General features: G+C 53.4%; 1 protein-coding gene across 8 annotated transcripts in view; it reads right to left on the reverse strand.

The window, feature by feature from the left end:
- Window positions 1-18,044, reverse strand: part of Msi1 (musashi RNA binding protein 1) — a 28,618-nt gene extending 10,574 nt beyond the window's left edge. For 3 of the 8 annotated variants that reach the window (XM_075982215.1, XM_075982205.1, XM_075982196.1), the window contains exons 1-9: window positions 17,723-17,908; window positions 17,512-17,552; window positions 16,851-16,932; window positions 16,665-16,749; window positions 13,760-13,801; window positions 12,165-12,257; window positions 8,925-8,973; window positions 5,416-5,498; window positions 4,568-4,685 (exon numbers count right to left, since the gene is read on the reverse strand). In XM_075982215.1, the coding sequence (XP_075838330.1) occupies window positions 4,568-4,685; window positions 5,416-5,498; window positions 8,925-8,973; window positions 12,165-12,257; window positions 13,760-13,801; window positions 16,665-16,749; window positions 16,851-16,932; window positions 17,512-17,552; window positions 17,723-17,781 (652 nt within the window). In that variant the 5' untranslated portion in view covers window positions 17,782-17,908. Of the gene's footprint in view, window positions 1-4,567; window positions 4,686-5,415; window positions 5,499-8,924; window positions 8,974-9,573; window positions 9,767-12,164; window positions 12,258-13,759; window positions 13,802-16,664; window positions 16,750-16,850; window positions 16,933-17,511; window positions 17,553-17,722 lie in introns of those variants that run through there. The other 5 variants (XM_075982225.1, XM_075982252.1, XM_075982241.1 and 2 more) reach the window with 5 other exon arrangements.
- Between the last annotated feature and the right edge of the window lie 1,658 nt (window positions 18,045-19,702).

A 19,702-nucleotide genomic window follows, 5' to 3' on the forward strand; every position in this document is an offset into this window, starting at 1 on the left:
GCCACCCCACTCGCAGCTTTCTGCCCAGAGGCTACAGTTTCTACTGGTCATCTCGTGATGTCGTACGGGCCAATAGCCTACAACCCCAGAGAAAACACCTCTCTCAGTAGTGACGGAGCACCGGAATTCAAACTCAGACCTGATTAGCTCTCAGGTCCTTGACCGCCAACCCCACTTCTTTTATCGCTTTGGCTTTTAAGTTTCCTGTGTGCGGTGTGAGTGGTGTATGGGCTGTACGCACGCATGTTCTTGGGGCCTGATGCCGACTGTCCTTTTCCATTACTCTCTGCCTTATTTTATCTTGACGCAGGGGCTCTCACCGAGCCTAGAGTTGCCTAGACCGGGTCACCAGCGAATCCCCAGCACAGAGGTTATAGACGTGGCTGTGACTGACTTTCATGGGGGTCCTAGGGATGTGAACTCAAGTCACCACAACTGCACAGCAGACCCTAGATCCACTGAGCAGTGTCCAGTCAAACTACTCATTTCAGGGTTTTTTTTTTTTTTGTTGGTTTGTTTTTTACATTTTAGTGTTGGAAATGAGGGTAAAGCAGCTTAAGAACACTTAAGCCAAAAACAACAAACAGATAGCAAAGGCGTTTATCACAGTGCAGGACGAGGGTGAGGACGAAAGACTAAACGGTGAAACGCCTCATTCCAGCCCCGATCCTGTCTGGGAGGGCCAAGGGCTGCTAGAACAATCCTGGGGATGGGGATACAGCCCACATAGCAGAATGCTTGCCGAGCAAAAACAACACAACCTGACAAAGTGCACACCTGCCAGTCACCTCGGGAGTTCAAGGTCATCCTTGGCCACTTTGCGAGTTCTAGACTCTCCTGGGCAACGTGGGTCCATCTCAAGAAATTTAAAATAAAATGAAATAAAGCCTGGAGGTGGTGGTGTACACCTTTAATACCACAGAGGCAGAGGCAGGCGGGTCTCTGTGAATTCGAGGCCAGCCTGGTCTGCAGAATGAGTCCCAGGACTGCCAGGGCTATAGAGAGAACCCCTGTCTCAAATAAACAAAAATAAATAATATAATATAATATAGCCAGGTACGGTGGCACATTCCTTTAATTCCAGCCCTTGAGGCAGAGGAGGTGGATTTCTGTGAATCCAGCCTGGTCCAGGACAGCCAGGGCTACAAAGTGAGACCATGTCTAAAACAAACAATCTGGCAACAGCAAAAAAATTTGGTCATCTGGGCTGGAGAGATGGCTCAGCAGTTAAGAGCATTGCCTGCACTTCCAAAAGTCCTGAGTTCAATTCCCAGCAACCACATGGTGGCTCACAACTATCTGTAATGAGGCCTGCAGGAAGAATACTGTATACATAATAAACAAAGAAAGAAAGAAAGAAAAAATTTGGTCATCTAATAGTAGTAGAAAATAGTACATTAGATGGAACTATTTCACCAGTATAAAATTCTAACGCTGACAACCACACTGTGAGGTGAGGTGGGAAGGGCAGGTCAGCGGGTAAGAGCACTCGGCCCTACCCCTGACAATCCGGGTCCACTGTGGAGAGAACTGACTCCCGAAAGTTGTCCTCCGACCCCACGTGTGCCCTGTTGCCTATGTGCACCTGCTCTCATATACGCACAATCATGATACATTAAACAAAAAGATGGGGTCACAGGATGGCTCAGAGGGTAAAGCACATGCTAAGCAGGCCTGATGATCTGCGTTTAAGTTTCCAGAACCCCCTGAAGGAGAAAGGCGAGAAGTGAATGAAAATATCCTCTGATCTCCACAGGCGTGCCATGTTGCACGCACACTCACGCGCTCGAACACACACACATACTATAATAATAACATTTTTAAGAATTAAAGCACGGGGCTGGAGTATGGTTGTCTCACAACCATCTGTAATGGAGATGGTTGTCTCACAACCATCTGTAATGGGGTCTGGTGCCCTCTTCTGGCCTGTAGGCATACATGTAGACAAAATATTGTATACATAATAAAATAAAAATAATAAAAATAAATTAAATTTTAAAAAAAATTAAAGCGCTCTAAAGCCCTCAGAAACAGACGCAGGCGGATTTCTGTGAGGTTAAAGCCAGCCTGATCCACACAGTAAGTAGACACAGCCTAGTCTACAGAGCAAGTTTCAGAACAGCCAGAGTTGCACTTCTTTTCATGGTTTATTACTGTTACTATTAGTAGTAGTAGTAGTAGTATTTATTTTTGTTTGCTTATTTTTGAATTCTGAGACAGAGTCTCACTGTGTAACTCTGGCTGTCCTGGAATTCACTATGTTGACCAGGCTGGCCTGAGGCTCAGATCTACCTACCTCTGCCTCCCAAGTGCTGGGATTAAAAGCATGCACCATCACGCCCAGACCCTTAAAGATTTATTGTTATATTATGGGTATACACTGTGAATGTGTGAAGAGCCCGCAGGTCTCCACAGAGGCTACAACAAGGGTCAGGTCTCCTGGAGCCAGACCCAGGAGCTGCTGGAGATGGGTGCTGGGAGCCAATCTTAAGTCCTCTGTAGGAGCAGTGTGCTCTTAACCACAGTCATCTTTCCAGTCCTTGTTGACGCTTCTGCGTCGGGGTCTCACTATGTAGACCAGGCTGGCCACTAACCCAGAGATGCACCTGCTTCTGCCTCTTTAGGAAATACTACTTACACACAGACAGAGCCTCAGTAGCCCAGGGTTATAGGCATTCACCACCCCTGGCTGCATGTTCTTCTTTTTAATATTTTTTTTTTTTTTTATTTCTCGAGACAGGGTTTCTCTGTAGCTTTTGGTTCCTGTCCTGGAACTAGCTCTTGTAGACCAGGCTGGCCTCGAACTCACAGAGATCCGCCTGCCTCTGCCTCCCGAGTGCTGGGATTAAAGGCTTTTTCTTGCCGGGCGGTGGTGGCGCACGCCTTTAATCCCAGCACTCGGGAGGCAGAGGCAGGCGGATCTCTGTGAGTTCGAGACCAGCCTGGTCTACAGAGCTAGTTCCAGGACAGGCTCCAAAACCACAGAGAAACCCTGTCTCGAAAAACAAAAACAAAAACATAAAGGCTTTTTCTTTTTTTTTTCTTTTTAATATTTTAATTTTATCCATATTACTTGATGTGTTTGTCTGTATGCCTGCTACATGTGCGCCACCTACTTGCCAGGATGAAAAATGGCAGTATCCCCTGGAACTGGAAGTACAGGGAGTTGTGGGTGCTCAAAATGAAACCCAGGAAGCTCTAACAAGAGCAGGAAATGCTCTTGACTGCTGAGCTAGCTCTCCAGCCCTATTTACCGTGAGTGTGTGTGTATATGAGTGTATGTGCCCATATGTGTGTGCCTGCCCCCACACGTGCTTCCTAAGGGCTGAACACATATAACACTTAAGATCTGGGTGCCTTTCTTTCTTGAGATTCACCTTTTTTTTTTTAAATTTAAAGGAAAATGCAAATTTTATTTTTCTTTTATGTGAATGAGTATTTGGCTTGAATGTGTGTCCATGTACTACGTATGTACAGTGCTGTGGAGGCCAGAAGAGGGAGTCGGATCCTCTGGAACTGGAATTACAAACAGTTGTGAGCTGCCATATGGGTGGTGGGAATTGTCAACCTGGGTCCTCTGGAAGAGCAGCAGTGCTCTTAACCACTGAGCCATCTCCCTAGTCCCTTGGGTACTTTTGTTTTCTTTTTTTGTTTTTTGAGACAGGGTTTCTCTGTGTAGCCCTGGCTATCCTAGAACTTGCTTTGTAGACCAGACTAGCCTCAAACTCAGAGATCCGCCCACCTCTACCTCCCAAGTACTGGGATTAAAGGTGTGCACCACCACCGCTAGGCTTCCTGGATGCTCTTCAAAGTACAACTGAGCCTGTCTGATTTTCAAGGCTCGTGGCCACTTCCATCACCTAGTCCAGGGAGCCTCCCTGACCACCATGGCACTTTAGGAGCCTTCTTGAGCCTCCCGAGGCCTCCAGTCACTCTATGGCGACACTCCTCTCTCTCACTTGAACCACAGCCCTACGAGGGCAGACCCTGCCCCTCGAAACCCACTATAACAACAGCTGAGTAAGAAGAGGCGGCCTCCTCATGCCTCCGGAATGCCGCTCCCTGTGTCTGGTACACTCTCCCTTTCTCTCTCGACCTCCCACAACTGGTCCCCACCCACCTTGCAGACTCGGCGTCACTCTCACAGCCTCTGCTTCTCCAGAGTGTTGGTCCAATTCCCTATGACCACACTCTCCTGGTATCCTACACTTCATCCTAAATTTGTCTGGCTTCCTACTTATTTGCTTTCCCAGACAGACCACAAATTTTAGGGAAGTCACTGCTGGAATTCCTGGCAGAGGGAATGGGACACATAGGCAATCAATACGGGATGAATACAGATATCCCAATGGGTCGGAGTCTGGGTGAATGGGCAGAGGACCAAATAATACGGAGCGGTCAGACTACACTGGAGCTACCACAAGAGGGCAGTGCTCCACACCAAACTGCCAGGCTATGAGAAGCAGAGGGCAGACCACAGAGGAGGAGCCACACCCACACAGCCCCCCAAGAGCCCCAGGAATGATTCTAGGCAAGAAGAAACCACAAGTGCAGGCCCAGCACGTACCCAGCATGCCGATGCCCAGCATGAAGGCGTCCATTCCGTAGGGCATGACTCGAGACCTGCCCCGGGCTGAGCCTGTAGGGGACATCACCTCCTTTGGCTGAGCTTTCTTGCATTCCACCTGCAATGAAGCCCAATGGTCAGCACTTCCTGTTGGCTGGAGAGCCTCTTTATCACTGTTCCAGTTGTCATGATCCTGGAGTGTTTACGGTGTCTAAAGGACTTTACATGCACTAGTTCGTTCACTGAATGCTCACATCAAACATACGGGGAACGTGTACTGTGATTCCTATTTGACTTGCTTTTAGTTTTGTTTTGGTTTTTGTTTTTTGTTTTGTTTTTTTTTGAGACAAGATTTCTCTGTAGCTTTGGGGCCTGTCCTGGAACTAGCTCTTGTAGACCAACCTGGCCTTGAACTCACAGAGATCCACCTGCCTCTGCCTCCCAAGTGCTGAGATTAAAAGTGTGCACCACCACCACCCGGCGATTTACTTTTAGTTTTAATTAAATGCATTTATTTATTTGTTTTCTTATTTATTTATTTTGAGGCAGAGTCTTATTGTGTAGCTCTGGCTAGCTTGCAACTTGCTATGTAGACCAGGCTGGCCTTGAACTTGTGACAGTTCTCTCTCCCTTCTCCAGGAGTTGCAATTACAGACACTGTCATCACACTGACTTCCTGTTTGCATCCTCAAGGGTACAGGAGAACAGGTTCTGCTGACTCCCGGGAGAGCCTCACCCCTGCCCAGGCTCTGCTGACTCCCGGGAGAGCCTCACCCCTGTCCACTTTCAGGGCCCCAGAGCTGGAGTCCCCATCTCCGACCCCCGACCCCCATCCAGTCCCAGCTCACCATTTTGTTGTTGATTTCATGGAAGTGGATCTCGCAAACTTTCTCTACGATGTCCTCACTCTCAAATGTGACAAACCCGAACCCTAGAGGCAAGGGCAGGGTCAGAACCAGGGTTCGTGGTCAACACCCAGCCCCATGCCACACATATACCACAGCTCATCTCTTGCGGGCAAGTGTCTGAGAGCTAATGAAAGGCTCTGCCCACAGCCTAAGAGCACCTCAACTACTGGCTGAGTCAAGGCTTCAAGGCCCAAATTACAGATGAACAAGCCAAGGCTCAGAGAGGTGAACTCACTTGTCCAAGGTCACACAGCCAAGTTAGAAAGGGTAGCACTGGGCCTGGAGGAACGGCTCAGTAGCTAAGTTCCCCTACACTCCCATCGGGATGCTCACAACTGCCTGTAGCTCCAGCAGGCCCTGAGGACACACACATGGCATACACTTACACACACACACACATAAATAAATGAGTATTTTTTTAAACGGTAGAACCACCATGAAAATACAATCATCTTGCCAGGTGGTGTCCGCACACACCTTCAATCCTAGTACTTGGGAGGCAGAGGTAGCAGATCTCACTGAGTTTGAGGCTAGCCTGGTCTACAAAGGGAGTTCCAGTACAGTCAGGGCTACACAGAGAAACCCTGTCTCGAACAGACAGACAGACAGACAGAAAGGGGGAGGGAGAAAATACAGTCATCCTTTGGAATCAGAGGGCTAAGGATTCCAGCTGCCCGCCCTAAGCCCAAATCTATGCCATGTTTAAGTCCTTTATACAGAACGGCACATTTGCTTAGAATCCACATTTGCCCTTCAGTGAATTTCCAATCCTACCTAGGGTCCTTCTACTGCCCAGCACAACGCAAGTTCTCCATGAATTCCGTTACTCTATGGTTCAAAGAATAGTGGCAAGAAAAACATCCGTACTCAGTACAGAAGTAACAGAGGTTGGTGTGTGTGTGTGTGTGTGTGTGTGTGTAAGTGTATGCCGTGTGTGTGTGTAAGTGTATGCCGTGTGTGTGTATAAGTGTATGCCGTGTGTGTAAGTGTATGCCGTGTGTGTGTGTGTGTAAGTGTATGCCGTGTGTGTGTGTAAGTGTATGCCGTGTGTGTGTGTAAGTGTATGCCGTGTGTGTAAGTGTATGCCGTGTGTGTGTGTGTGTAAGTGTATGCCGTGTGTGTGTAAGTGTATGCCGTGTGTGTAAGTGTATGCCGTGTGTGTGTCTGTGTAAGTGTATGCCGTGTGTGTGTCTGTGTAAGTGTATGCCGTGTGTGTAAGTATATGCCGTGTGTCTGTGTAAGTGTATGCCGTGTGTGTGTCTGTGTAAGTGTATGCCGTGTGTGTAAGTGTATGCCGTGTGTGTGTGTGTGTAAGTGTATGCCGTGTGTGTAAGTGTATGCCGTGTGTGTGTGTAAGTGTATGCCGTGTGTGTAAGTGTATGCCGTGTGTGTGTGTGTAAGTGTATGCCGTGTGTGTAAGTGTATGCCGTGTGTGTGTCTGTGTAAGTGTATGCCGTGTGTGTGTAAGTGTATGCCGTGTGTGTCTGTGTAAGTGTATGCCGTGTGTGTGTCTGTGTAAGTGTATGCCGTGTGTGTGTAAGTGTATGCCGTGTGTGTGTAAGTGTATGCCGTGTGTGTAAGTGTATGCCGTGTGTGTGTCTGTGTAAGTGTATGCCGTGTGTGAGTGTAAGTGTATGCCGTGTGTGTGTCTGTGTAAGTGTATGCCGTGTGTGTGTCTGTGTAAGTGTATGCCGTGTGTGTGTCTGTGTAAGTGTATGCCGTGTGTGTGTGTAAGTGTATGCCGTGTGTGTGTCTGTGTAAGTGTATGCCGTGTGTGTAAGTGTATGCCGTGTGTGTGTGTAAGTGTATGCCGTGTGTGTGTCTGTGTAAGTGTATGCCGTGTGTGTGTCTGTTTAAGTGTATGCCGTGTGTGTCTGTGTAAGTGTATGCCGTGTGTGTGTCTGTGTAAGTGTATGCCGTGTGTGTCTGTGTAAGTGTATGCCGTGTGTGTCTGTGTAAGTGTATGCCGTGTGTGTCTGTGTAAGTGTATGCCGTGTGTGTCTGTGTAAGTGTATGCCGTGTGTGTCTGTGTAAGTGTATGCCGTGTGTGTGTAAGTGTATGCCGTGTGTGTGTGTGTGTAAGTGTATGCCGTGTGTGTGTCTGTGTAAGTGTATGCCGTGTGTGTGTAAGTGTATGCCGTGTGTGTAAGTGTATGCCGTGTGTGTGTCTGTGTAAGTGTATGCCGTGTGTGTAAGTGTATGCCGTGTGTGTGTCTGTGTAAGTGTATGCCGTGTGTGTGTAAGTGTATGCCGTGTGTAAGTGTATGCCGTGTGTGTGTCTGTGTAAGTGTATGCCGTGTGTGTAAGTGTATGCCGTGTGTGTCTGTGTAAGTGTATGCCGTGTGTGTGTGTAAGTGTATGCCGTGTGTGTAAGTGTATGCCGTGTGTGTGTGTAAGTGTATGCCGTGTGTGTGTCTGTGTAAGTGTATGCCGTGTGTCTGTGTAAGTGTATGCCGTGTGTGTGTAAGTGTATGCTGTGTGTGTCTGTGTAAGTGTATGCCGTGTGTGTGTCTGTGTAAGTGTATGCCGTGTGTGTGTGTGTGTGTGTGTGTGTGTGTGTGCGCGCAGTGCTGAGGACAGGACCAGGCTTTTGCATCTGTTAGCACCGGGCTATATTCTCAGCACTTTAGGTATCATTTGGGGGGGTGTCTTTTTAAACTGAGGTTGCTTGAACCCCAAAATGCAAAACTCCACAGAAATACAGGGATGACCTTATACCCAACACCGTTTTATCCTCCCTCAGCCGCACAAGCCCAAACCTTTCTACAGTGAACATGTAGGCGTCCGTGCAAACCCCCTCTCAGACACTCGAGCACTGACACACCAGGCACACCATACCCTTCACCATACCCACTACACACTCAGAGCCCACACTACTCTGCCCAAAGAAGCTAAAAGCCCTGAAGCCACTGGGGAAACTGCCCCGCCACCTCTTCAGGGACTCCACCAAGGGCTGGGCTGAGCTTTCTCAAGAGGCAAGACTCTTGGGAGATCACCAGGCAGGACACAGCAGAGAGGCCTAGATGTGACCAGGTTCAGGACCAAGGGGACTCAGGGATCCAGGCTTGGCTTAGGGTAGAGGGCAGTGGTGAAGCAGACTGCCTGAGGCTGAAGAGTCGACCTGACCCAGGGGCAGTATGGCCTTGGCTCTAGTTACCAGGGACAAGGTAAGCCCAGGCAAGGAGCAGACACTGGCCAAAGCGGGGTACAGGGTACTGTCGGGGTGTCCTCAGCTCCTGGTGTGTGTCTGCAGTTGGCAAAGTTTCCGGTGCAGGAAAGAGGAGGACAAAAGCCTTCTGTGAGACCAGGCCCTGGAGAGGACTTGGATCCGCAGGGATAGGATGTCAGGAGGCAACATGAAAGGGCAGCTGTGACCTGCAGCCCCCTGACTGACCACAGCCCCACCCCACCCCCAGCCCAGCCTGGGAAGGGGGAGGGGCCACACTCACCTCTGTGCCTGTTGGTGGTTTTGTCAAACATCAGCATGGCATCGTCCACCTGAAACACAGCCTGCTATGTTAGACCCACAGACACCAGGGGCTCCCCAAACCTACACCCCTCTTGTCTCCTCCAGGCTTTATCTCCAGGGGACAGCATCCTAGACATCACAGCACAACAGAGTCAACTGTCAGATTCTCAACAGATCAGTCTTGTATTTATTAGACTCCAAATGTATGCCTGACACTCGGCTTCGATCATCCCGACATGGCCTGCGCTGGCTGGCTCATCCCCACTGGAGAGCTAAAGGAAATGGGCTGGGAGAGGCCAAGATGCCTATCCAAGGTCACACAGTAAGCCCTGCACCAAACCAGGGAGGAAAAGGCACAAAGTAGATACCAGAGAAAGAAATAAGGGGGAGCAAGATTATGAGGTGGGAAAACCAAAGCCTCTTCCCTTTTTGGAAAGGCCAGCAGCCAGACTCCTTCTGCTACCTCTGTTCTCTAATTGAGGTTTCCTTTAGCTAGAGGCTGCAATTAAAGCAAGCAGAGTTCACTGCCTGAGCTGCAGCCTTGCACTGGCTGGGGGAGGGGAAGAGGTGAGCAGGGAGGAGAGTCACCATCAGCTACCCTCTCCAGAACCCCAACAATAGCTGCTCACCTCTCCTCCCTCTGCCGGCACTGCACGCCTCCTTCTTGGCCTATCTCTGACTCCTAACGGCAGAGCAAAGTCCTGAGACTAGGAGATACAGCCTACCCTCAGCCCGCTCCAGGCCCTTCATCTGTCTTAAAAGAAGCCTCTCACGCCTCATTAAAGCAGGAAGTGCAGCCCTAGAAGTAGGGTGGGCCTCCTTAGAGAACCCGGAAGCTCTTCTTAGGGGTCAATCTAGACCAAGCCTCTGGTTTTTCCCAGAGGGAAGCAAATCCCCACTGAACAAGGAGACAGTGGGGATTCTGGAGCAGCTCGCCGCGGCAGGGAAAGGACAGCTTCCTGCGGCCGTCCCCACTCCCCTGTCGGTGACCACATTTGTAGGTCTAACCCCAGATTGGCAGTCAAGCTGACCTTGAGGCTCAGCACATCTCTCCCCCAGCTCAAGCACTGGAAAATGAAAACACGTGAGGGTCTGACGGAAGCAGAAACTTTCAGTAGAGCAGGCTTGAGTTGGCATCCCGGATACTGCCTGCTGTCTGGGCACCCCTGGCTTTCTATGGCTTTGATCCCTCAGTCTGTAAAATGGGTATTAGTAGATACTATTTCTTAGAGGCGTTAGACGTACAAGTACAAAGAATACTCAACTGCCAGTAGCTGGGGTTTGGGGTGCACTTTGTAAGTAGCAGCTGTTATTATCTTTATTATGGAGGGATTTGCCCACAGTCCCAACACAGGAGGATGACTCCAAGGTCCCACCGGGACAGCTGCATCAGTTATAATCGACATCACTATTCTACCAAGCATCTTGACTTGTGCTCACTTAATTATTTTTTAGAATGGATGAATGAATGAACAGAAAAAAAACACCACACCCTTCCTCCTTAATCCTGCAGCTTTGAGTTTCTTGCCTGACCCACAAACCGATTCAGGTCAAATCCAGTCCTTCCGGTCCTCTTCCACCCAACCTTCCAAACTCAGTATCCTTGGTCTCAAACGCCCTTCAAACTGGGCTTAGCTGGACAAACCCCCATTGAGGCGGTGGGATTGAGGAGGCCGGGGTAGGCACCCTGAGGAAAGTGGCTGGGTGTCCAGGGTACCCCCACACCGGTGGTGTCCCCCTCCTGGGGCTGGCTGAGGGGAGGGAGGCTACCAGCCCAGTGTCCTTAATAGGCTTTGGTCTCCATGGGAACCTGGGGGCAGGGGGGCTCCGGAGGGGGGAGGGGAGGCGACCGAGGCCTGCTGACCAGTGGGAGCCGCCAAGTTCGGCGGCGGCTAAGCCTGAGTGGCAGCCATGGCGGCTGACCATTGTTCCCCCCTCGGTGGCGGCCCCTAGATTCAGGCGGGGGGGTGGCCCCCCAGCCGCAGGGCCCTTGGCATTCCCGGCTGTCCCCCTCGCTCCCTGGCAGCCTATTCTCCAGCTCCCCCTGGCCTCCCCGGGCCGGTTTCACATGCCAACGCCGATTTAGGCCCGAACAAAAGACGCGGCCGCTGACGGCTTCTCCTGGGGCCCAGTTGCCATGGCAACGCCGGCCCCGGGGGCAGGCGGCCTCCAATCACAGCTGCTGGATCAGATTAGTGCGGGCTCTAATGCTCGGTGCTCAGACACAAAGACACCCCGCCGGAGTCGAGCCGGGCCTGCAGCTTCCCAGGAGCGCCCTTCCCTCTGGGGCCCAGGCTCTGCCTGCCCTGCATCTTGGACCCAGGTCCCTAAGGAGGCGCCTGAGCCAAGGCCTCTGGCCCCAACACATCAGCATCCTCTGGCCTGCAGACCCCCCACCCAGCCACAGCTCACTGTCTATCTCCCAAGCCTGGTTCAGCTTGGCCTGCTGGGGAATTAATTCACAGGCCATGATGAGAGCAAGGAACCCAGCCTGGGTCCTATCTCACCTGAAACACTCACGCAGGCGGCCTTCCTTCACCCCTGCGCTTCAGACAGACCACTCTGACATTTCCCCATGGAACCTTGAAGTTTCTAGGGATATACCTTTATTGTCTTAGAGGTACCACTCCTCCTTTTCTCGGCCTACCTCTTCCAAAGCCCAGAAATGAAATCTCAAGCACCCAAGAGCGGAGAGCTAGTATCTACCTGAGCCAGAGCAGCCAGTTCCAATACCTAAGGGATCAGCAGTCATCCCCAGCTCCCCACCTTGGTAAGCAGGGTACCCAATGCAATAAGGATTCTTATTTATTGCCGTCTTATCGTCCTTCCCAGGAAGGGGTGGGGAACGGAAGGTGCAGCTGCCTGTGGCCTGGACAGGTGCAAGCTCCCAGAGGCCAAGGTGGGTGGGTGGACTGGATTGAACTGGCTACAGGAGCACCTCCTCCCTTGGGAGAGTGAAGAGAAGCAGGACAAAAATACAGAGGAAGGGTGAGGAAAGAGACTACCATGCGGCTCCTTTTCCCGGAGAGGTCCAGAGTCTGCAGCCCACAGACGGGTAGGGAACCCAAACTATTACTTGGTCTGGCCTCACCTGCGGGAGGGCCAGGCTCTCCTTTACCTGTTGCAGGACCTGGGATGACCTGACTGCCAGCCCCTAACTGGCCTGATCTACTCTCTGGTGCCTTCCCAGCTCCCACAAAGCACCCCCGTGAAGACCTACCTTTCCAAATTGCTCAAAATACTGCTTGACGTCCTCTACGGTGGTGCTCACCGACAGCCCCCCCACAAAGATCTTCTTCGTTCGAGTGACCATCTGTTCGGGGAAAGAAAGAGAAAGTGGGCACCTGAGTCCTGTGGCCTACTGCCACCAGCAGGGGCTGGGGGGGGTCCCCCTGCCAGGATACCAGCTGACAAGCTCACTGTGGCCCCAGCTTCTCCAAGGCCCCCTTCCAAGCTCCCCCTTGGAGTCCTGCCTCTAGGCCTGTCATAAGCAGCTGTATACCCCACACCCTGGCTGGCTTGAGTGTGCCTCCCTCCCTGGGGTCTGCGTATGGAAACGCTTTCCCTAAAGACCTATACAAGGAAGAGGGGTTTGCCAAGAGTCCAGACCCACTGCCTAGCACCAGTCATCCTGGGAGACACCAAAGCCACCACAGGGTGTCACCAAACTTAACATCGACATTTTCCTCATCAACCTTCCTCTCAACCTAACCTCCGGCAGCCCCGTGGCCCCAGTCCTGTTTTAGGAAGAACACATGGTCCTAATTACCCCAGGAGCGCATGGCTAATCCGAGGCCCCATCCTAACACTAAGGCACCTTCTGTCACCAAACTGCTTAATGGAATTAACCCAGTTCTGACCGTGTGCTCCCTGGTGTGGCTTCCTTCGAATACCTGCTCCATAATTGCTTTCAGACCCTCTGCTGGACCCTTTCCAGAGATGCCCCTTCTCAAACTTGTTTCTTTCCCTCTGCCCCAGCAGGAGCTGGCAACCTTGATGGAATTCAAGGTCCAGAATCTCAGAGCATCTTAGTTGCCACCAAGGGGGAAATGAGACGTCCAAGAGAAGGACCATCCAGTACTCGGACAATCTCAGCAAACTCAGGATGTCCAGATTCCCTGTACTGCACTTGGCCTTTCTTCCCATCCCCATAAGTCAACGGCTTAAAAACTAAGATTTGGTCAATGGCAATGACGTCAGAATCAAATCTAAGGTCCTTGCCCCACATCACAGGTTTTGAGTGCTTTTGCTCAGCTGCTCAGAACTCCTTTTGCCCACCCCTCGCTCTAGAAGAAAACCCTTGAGAGGCCCCGATGCTCAAGTTAAAACCAACAGGTGACAGGCCTGGAGGGTCCTCCTCCCTTCCCTTCCAAAAGCACAACACACCTTAAACCAGGGACAGGAGGGTGACTCGAAGCCAGAGGCACACTCTCTCATCCAAGGCTAGAAGCCCACCCTGTGTTCACCCCTCCAAGACTCAGAGTCTAGATCTATGAGGCTAGAATCACACCCAGGGTCCAAATTGCATTGGCTTCAAATATAGGACAATAACATGACTTCCTCTTTCCCAACACACATCAGCCTATCTGCTGCCCACCCCAATACACAGGTAGATAGATGCCCGTGTCTTCATTCTATACAACACAGGCATCCTATCTCCTCACCCCAGCACCTTCCAGAAACACTCCAAACAGAGGTTCCAGGCACATGTGCCACAGAAGAGAATGCTGGGAAAACCAGCATCCAGAATTGCCCAGTATAAAGAGCTTTCCCAACACTGACCCCTCCCACATACACACATATCTGCACACCTACCTTAGGCTGTGCTCGCCGAGGAAAGGCCACCTTGGGATCAATCTGTAAGAGACATGTAAGGGGACATATAAGGGGGCATGGAAGGGGTCTTGGGTATCGCATACAGTCTTAGACAGCCACACAGTCTCTAATTTCCAGGACACAGAAAAATAACCACAATAGCTTTGGGCAGGAAAACATGCTGAGTTCAAATCCCATGGGTGCCACTTCCTACCTATGACCCTGCATTTAACTTCGCAGAGTGCCAAGGTCAAGCTTACCTGCTAAATGGACAAACTAATACCTATCACAAAGGGTCACCTGCAGATTACTTCAGAGAACGCACACCGAGCACGTGACACAGTGTCTAGCTCACAGAAAAAAAAATAATTCAAGCCAAGCAAGTCCCACTTCACCAAGCATCAGACACACTGAAGCCTGCCTCCCTGAACCAACTCCACAGCAAAGGCAGCATCATGACCTACTACTGCCTTAGTGATGCATGTAATTCTGACTCTGCAAACAGAGGTTGTCAGCCTGAAGAAGACAAGACAGGAGAATCCAGACCATCCAGGAATGGACTAAGTTCCTTTTCCTCACTACCTCCACCTCTGACAAGTCCTCCACGAGACCGGACACCAACCACTCCTGATAGTGCAGAGGCCCCAGGTGAGGCGGGCCGCAGTCTTTAGTGGTGCAAAAGGGCACGGACTCAGACTTAAGACACCTTGGGCTGCAGGCCAAACCTGTGATCTGGGAAGCGTCACCTGCCTCAGTTCCCTCATCTGCGAAGTGGGGACATTCACACCCACTCCTGCTAAGGGCAGCTGCAGGGGGTGGGGGCCAAATGAGATAAAGGGTAAAAGCGGCCCTCTGTGAACCTCCCTTCAGTGCACAAACAAAGGTGCCATTACCAGAAGGCCACCTTTGCCCTTGGCTGTGAACAGGACAGGGAATGAACTCAGGATGCACCTGGGCACTACTCCTGGGTGCTCAAGCCATGCTGACAGACCGTAAGAAACAGAACACGACATCTGTGACCAAGACAGGACCTATGAGGCTTGGTCATGCCAATTTCTTGTCGCTCACATGGACAGACATCATTTAGAAGTTACCAGCCAATCACAGGCAAGATCTATCTTTTCCCAAAGTTACTTCCATTCAAAACTCGGCCTCATTCTAGACAACTGGCCCCAGCTTCCTGCATGGCATGAACCAGTAAGCAGAATTCTGCCAGCTCCCCTACTGGAATCTACCCAGAGACAGGTCTCAAAACCTACACGAGGGCACTGGCCCCTCCTCTAGCAAAGGTTCTGGGATCTCTAGGGAAAATCAAAACCACACACTGCCCATCTGAAGTTCTGCTTTCATACCTCTGCGGACATTCTCATCTTTTTATTTCTCCCAGACACAGCCTCCCCAGCCAACTACCTCAATGCACAGACGGTGACTGAAAGACAGTACCCAAGCCATACCCTCCAGACCACATGCATGCACCAAATCCCCAACACACATACAAACACCACCTCCACTCTGACTCACGGTTGGCAACATAAATAAAACCCAACAAGTAAACAAAAGGTGAAAGTCAGCACCCAAAATAGACTGCCTTCCGCCCCCTTCCCCAGCCCAGAGATGCTAAACACAGACAAAGCCCTTGCGGTTGCCAGTCTCCATCTCCTAAGGAGACCCATCTCACAATCCACCCCGCTTCCCTTATCCATCTTGCACTCCTCCAGCCCCCAGCCCCAACCCCAGCACTCCGCTTCCTGACAGCAGCAGAAGCCACCAGTGCATTCTGAGGACAGGGGATGGTAGGAGAACAGGCAGCTTGATGGCAGATAATCACCAAAAACAATAGGCCACTGTCTCTCCTTTCCCAGCCTGGGTCACTAGGGCTGAGCCAAGAAGATCCTTTCAGAGTAGGCAAAGTCGAGGCCTGGCCTCATTTGCTCATTACTGCGAGCAGAAGTGGGAGCCACTGGGAAGAGATAAGACGAGCTGGGGACAGACGGTAATTTAACAAATTCTTGGGCACAAACAGCTATTGTTGCAGGTAAACAGGAGCCAGTAACTGGCCCAAGCAGGGAGGCCCAGGGCTGGGGAAGAATGGGGGAGTGTGGAGAGAGGTCACACTGTCCCGGTCCCCTGGCAGACAGTCACCCCCCCATCACCAAGTAAGCCTTCCTCTGATTTTCTCCTTTTCCTTGTGGAACCCCTGAGCTGGCCTCCACCAGCGCCCCCTGCAGGGTCCAAGACACTGGGGAGCAGTGAGAAAGAAGCAAAATGTTCCAGGAGTTTGAATGCCAAACAAGCAGCTTCTCCTAAGACCTAGTCTTCAGAAGGGCTTTTCTTTTTTCCATGCAAGCTAACTCCGTGCTCACAAATCCCCTGTAAAGGCAAAGAAGGGGCATGTCTTCTACACAAAGCCAGGAGCTCATTGACCAAAGTCCGGGAAGGAGGGAAGGAGAAAGGGAGGGGGCTCTGTGATGCTTTACCATTGGTCTGGGATGGAAAAGGGGGTTTCACAGAGTCAAACAGTAGTTAGATTTCAGAGAGGCCACCGTGGGTCACTGCAGCCCTGACTCACTTAGTCTGGGGTAGGAGAGGGACCTAGCTCGACCCCAAACCCTGAGGTATCAAGATTAGCACTCACAGGCAAAGGTAGTAGTTGCTACTTCCCTGGCCAATTCCTGACTGGGTGTGTGTGGCATCTTATCCCAGGCCTGGCCTGGGATTTTTTTTTTCTTTCCTTCCTCTGCCCCCAACTCTGACAAAGTTTCAGAGTATGACAGCTCTCGTTCTCAGAAAGCTCCCTTTCTCCTCCAGGGCCCTATCCAACTGTTCCCTGGAGAGAGTCCTGATTCGCTCTCCTCGGGCAACCTCCCACTCCCAAAGGACCCCCGAAACCCCGAGGGCCACTCACTGTTTTGGAGTCCAGCTCGTGCCGCGACTGCGCCAGCACTTTATCCACCCCCGCCTGGTCCATGAAAGTGACGAAGCCGAAACCCCTGTGCCGCGTAGTGAGGGAGAGGCAGATGGTTACAAGGGCAGCGAGTGGCCGCGGTGGAAGGGGCGAGCCCAGCGGCAAGGGGAGGTTTCAGAGACTCACCTGGATCTTTTGGTCAGGGGGTCCCGCATCACCAGACACTCCTTCACCTCCCCGAACTGGCCGAAGTATTCGCGCAGCCCTTCTGTAACCACACACCCGCCTTCGGACCAGCCCAGGCCCGGAGCCCTTCCCCCTCCTCCCCCGTCCTTTGCCCCCGGTGACCCCAGCGTGGCCCTGCCGCCCCCGCGCCAAGCTGCCCGCGCGCTCTCTCCACTACCGCCCCCCACACCCCTGCACTCGCCGAGGGTTCCCGTGGAGCCTTCCTGGCGCCCACCGGGGCCTCGGGGAGGCAAGGGCCGGGCCGGGCTGGAGTGGGGGACCGCTCTGGTTGGGTTCCCGCCGCTCCGGGAGCCGCCTTACAAAAGTTTGAGCCGCAGGTGCGAGCGGAGTTGGAGCTGCCGCTGGCGGGTCCCGGGGGCCCAGCCCGCCCCCACGATGCCCCCTGAACCCCCCCTCAACTGCTCCCCAACCCGAGCCGGGCCGTGCGCGCTCGCCAAGCGTGCTGCGCTCTCGGGGTCCCCGGGGCGGGGCGCGGAAGAGGGCACGAGGGCGCCCGGGGTCAGCAGGGCGCAGGGCCGGGCAGGGGCGTCCGGGCCTGGGGCGCCGCAAGGGGTGCAGGGTGGCGGTGCGGGGCCGGCGGGTGCTCCGCGGGCTGGCTCACCCTGCGTGGTCTGCCAACTGAGTCCTCCGATGAACATCTTGCTGCGGGAGGAGCAGAGACACAAAGGGCCCGCGTGAGCGCCGGGCGCCAGGGAGCAGGGGGCGCGGGCTCGGGCCCCGGGGAGGCCCCGGCCCGACCCGGATCGGCCATGTTGGCGGGGCCGGGGCGGACGTGGGCTGGGCAGGCCGGGCCGGGCCGGGCCGGACCGTACCAGGGGTCGTGCGGCGAGTCCGGGGAGGCGAGGCCGGGCTGGGGCGCGTCAGTCTCCATCGGGAGCCGCGGGCGGCGCGGGCAGCGGAGCGGCGGCGGCGGCGGCGCTCGGCGCGGGGCAGATGAGGAGCGCGGCGAAGGGGGCCGGACGGACAGGCCATGCTGCCCCCTCCCCCGACCCCGCTCGGGCGGGCGGGCGGGGACGGCCAAGGGGAGGGCCCGCCGGGGGCCGACCTGCCGGCTCCTCCCCCCGCCGCCCTGCGCGCATAAAGCCCGGCGCGCGCCCAGGCGCCCGCGGAGGCGGTGGCGCCGGGACCCCCCCTCCCGCGGGGCTTCTGGGCGTTCTGGGGGCGAGCGAGGTCCCCCTGATTCCCGGTGCGGGCCCGGGCCTGGGGCGCGCCTGCACCCCCTCACCCACAGCGGCGCGGGGGCCCGGCCGCGGGAACGCCCTCCCGGGATGAAGCGCTTCCCGGTGCGTTCAAGGTAGCTCGACTCCGGATCGGGAACCCTCCCCAGTTCTGTCTCCCAGGTCCCCGCTATTCAGAATTTAGAAGACGCCCCTAATCTTCCTGGGTCGGGTCGGAGATAGCCCAGTGCCCCCCAGTCCCCACACCTTCCAACGGGTAAGAATCTCCTCCCAGTCCAAGCGAGAAGCTGCCCTTGGAGCCCCCAGTTTCTCCTGAACCTAATTTAGACTACCCTGACTATGCCCTCCAGTCCACTCCTAGTTTCCCACGTCCAATTTGGGGAGCCCTCGCCTCGCGTCCCGAGTGGGGAACCTCTACCAGCACACCAATACAAGCTTTCCCGGTTTTCCTCGGCCCTTGCTGCCTCGAGTGACTCCCCTAAATCCCTTCTCTCCACACCTGGGACCCCTGTGGTGTACTGAGGGAAAGCCCTGCCTGGGTTCTCAGTTTGTTGCCTCCCCGCCCTTCTGTGTGCAGCTCCTCCAGCCAGTCTCGCTCTCCAGCCCCTTTCCGACTCTGACTGGAGTGGGGGAAACCTGGTTCCAGACGCCGCTGGATCCCAATGAAGCTGGAAGAGAAGTCAGTGTCCCAGAGATTCCTGTGATCCGGGGAGATACGGCTATGCACTTTCCCCTCGAATGACCCCCTCTTTTTGCAGAGTCCTAGCCCCCTCTAGGCTGCTGTGGAAGAGCCTGAGCTGCCTACCCACTGAGTTTGGAGTTAACTTCCCTCAGTAACTCATTTGCCTCTAGGAAGCCGAACTCCTTTCCTACCTCGTTCGAACTCATGGGTCTTTAGATCTCCTGCTTCCTAGTACACCCCACGTCTCTCCACTCACCCCTAAAACTTCTCTCCAGCCTGGGAAGACCAAGAAAGTCTCTTATGTCTGATGGAAGGCAGAGTCCACCCTCCTTCCTCAAGCCTAAGGCATCTCTTGGCTTCCTGGTTGAAACCAATTAGAAATGGTCAGAACAGGAGGCTAAGGGGGGCCCAACTCCATCCCTGTTCCTGCTGCGAATCTCCACAAGCTCCTCTCTACTACCTCACCTCTCTTCCCTCCCCCTCCCTTCCTTAAACCCATCCAGTGACTCAGTAGCCACCTTTATACCCATCTTGCACTTATGCACCCTTGTATTAATGTGTGTCCCAGCTTTGGCATCCCAACCTGGAGGTGCTACCCAGATCCTTTTAGCACACCCCTCCCCCATCCATCACACCGGGGAGAGACTTGAGACTCCTTTAAAGGTTTCCTTAGGAACCTCGTGGGAACGCTCAGCAGGTATATCCTGCCATTGGGTACAAGCAAACTTGCTTTTTCTTATTTGTCTCCTCCTCTCCCACAGTTCCTCAGCGTCCCCTGGATTGGGAGGTGGGATGGGGAGCATCCTGTACTGGACATTTCTTACCATCTCATCGTAAGCGGGAATGTCAGGTGTGTGTGTCATGGGAGAGACACAGAAGGGGTCAGCAGGCAAATCACCCCCGTGCCCAGTGTTAGTGACCTGATTCTTTTT

Source organism: Microtus pennsylvanicus, chromosome 1, assembly GCF_037038515.1.
Source record: "Microtus pennsylvanicus isolate mMicPen1 chromosome 1, mMicPen1.hap1, whole genome shotgun sequence".
Lineage (NCBI taxonomy): Eukaryota > Metazoa > Chordata > Mammalia > Rodentia > Cricetidae > Microtus > Microtus pennsylvanicus.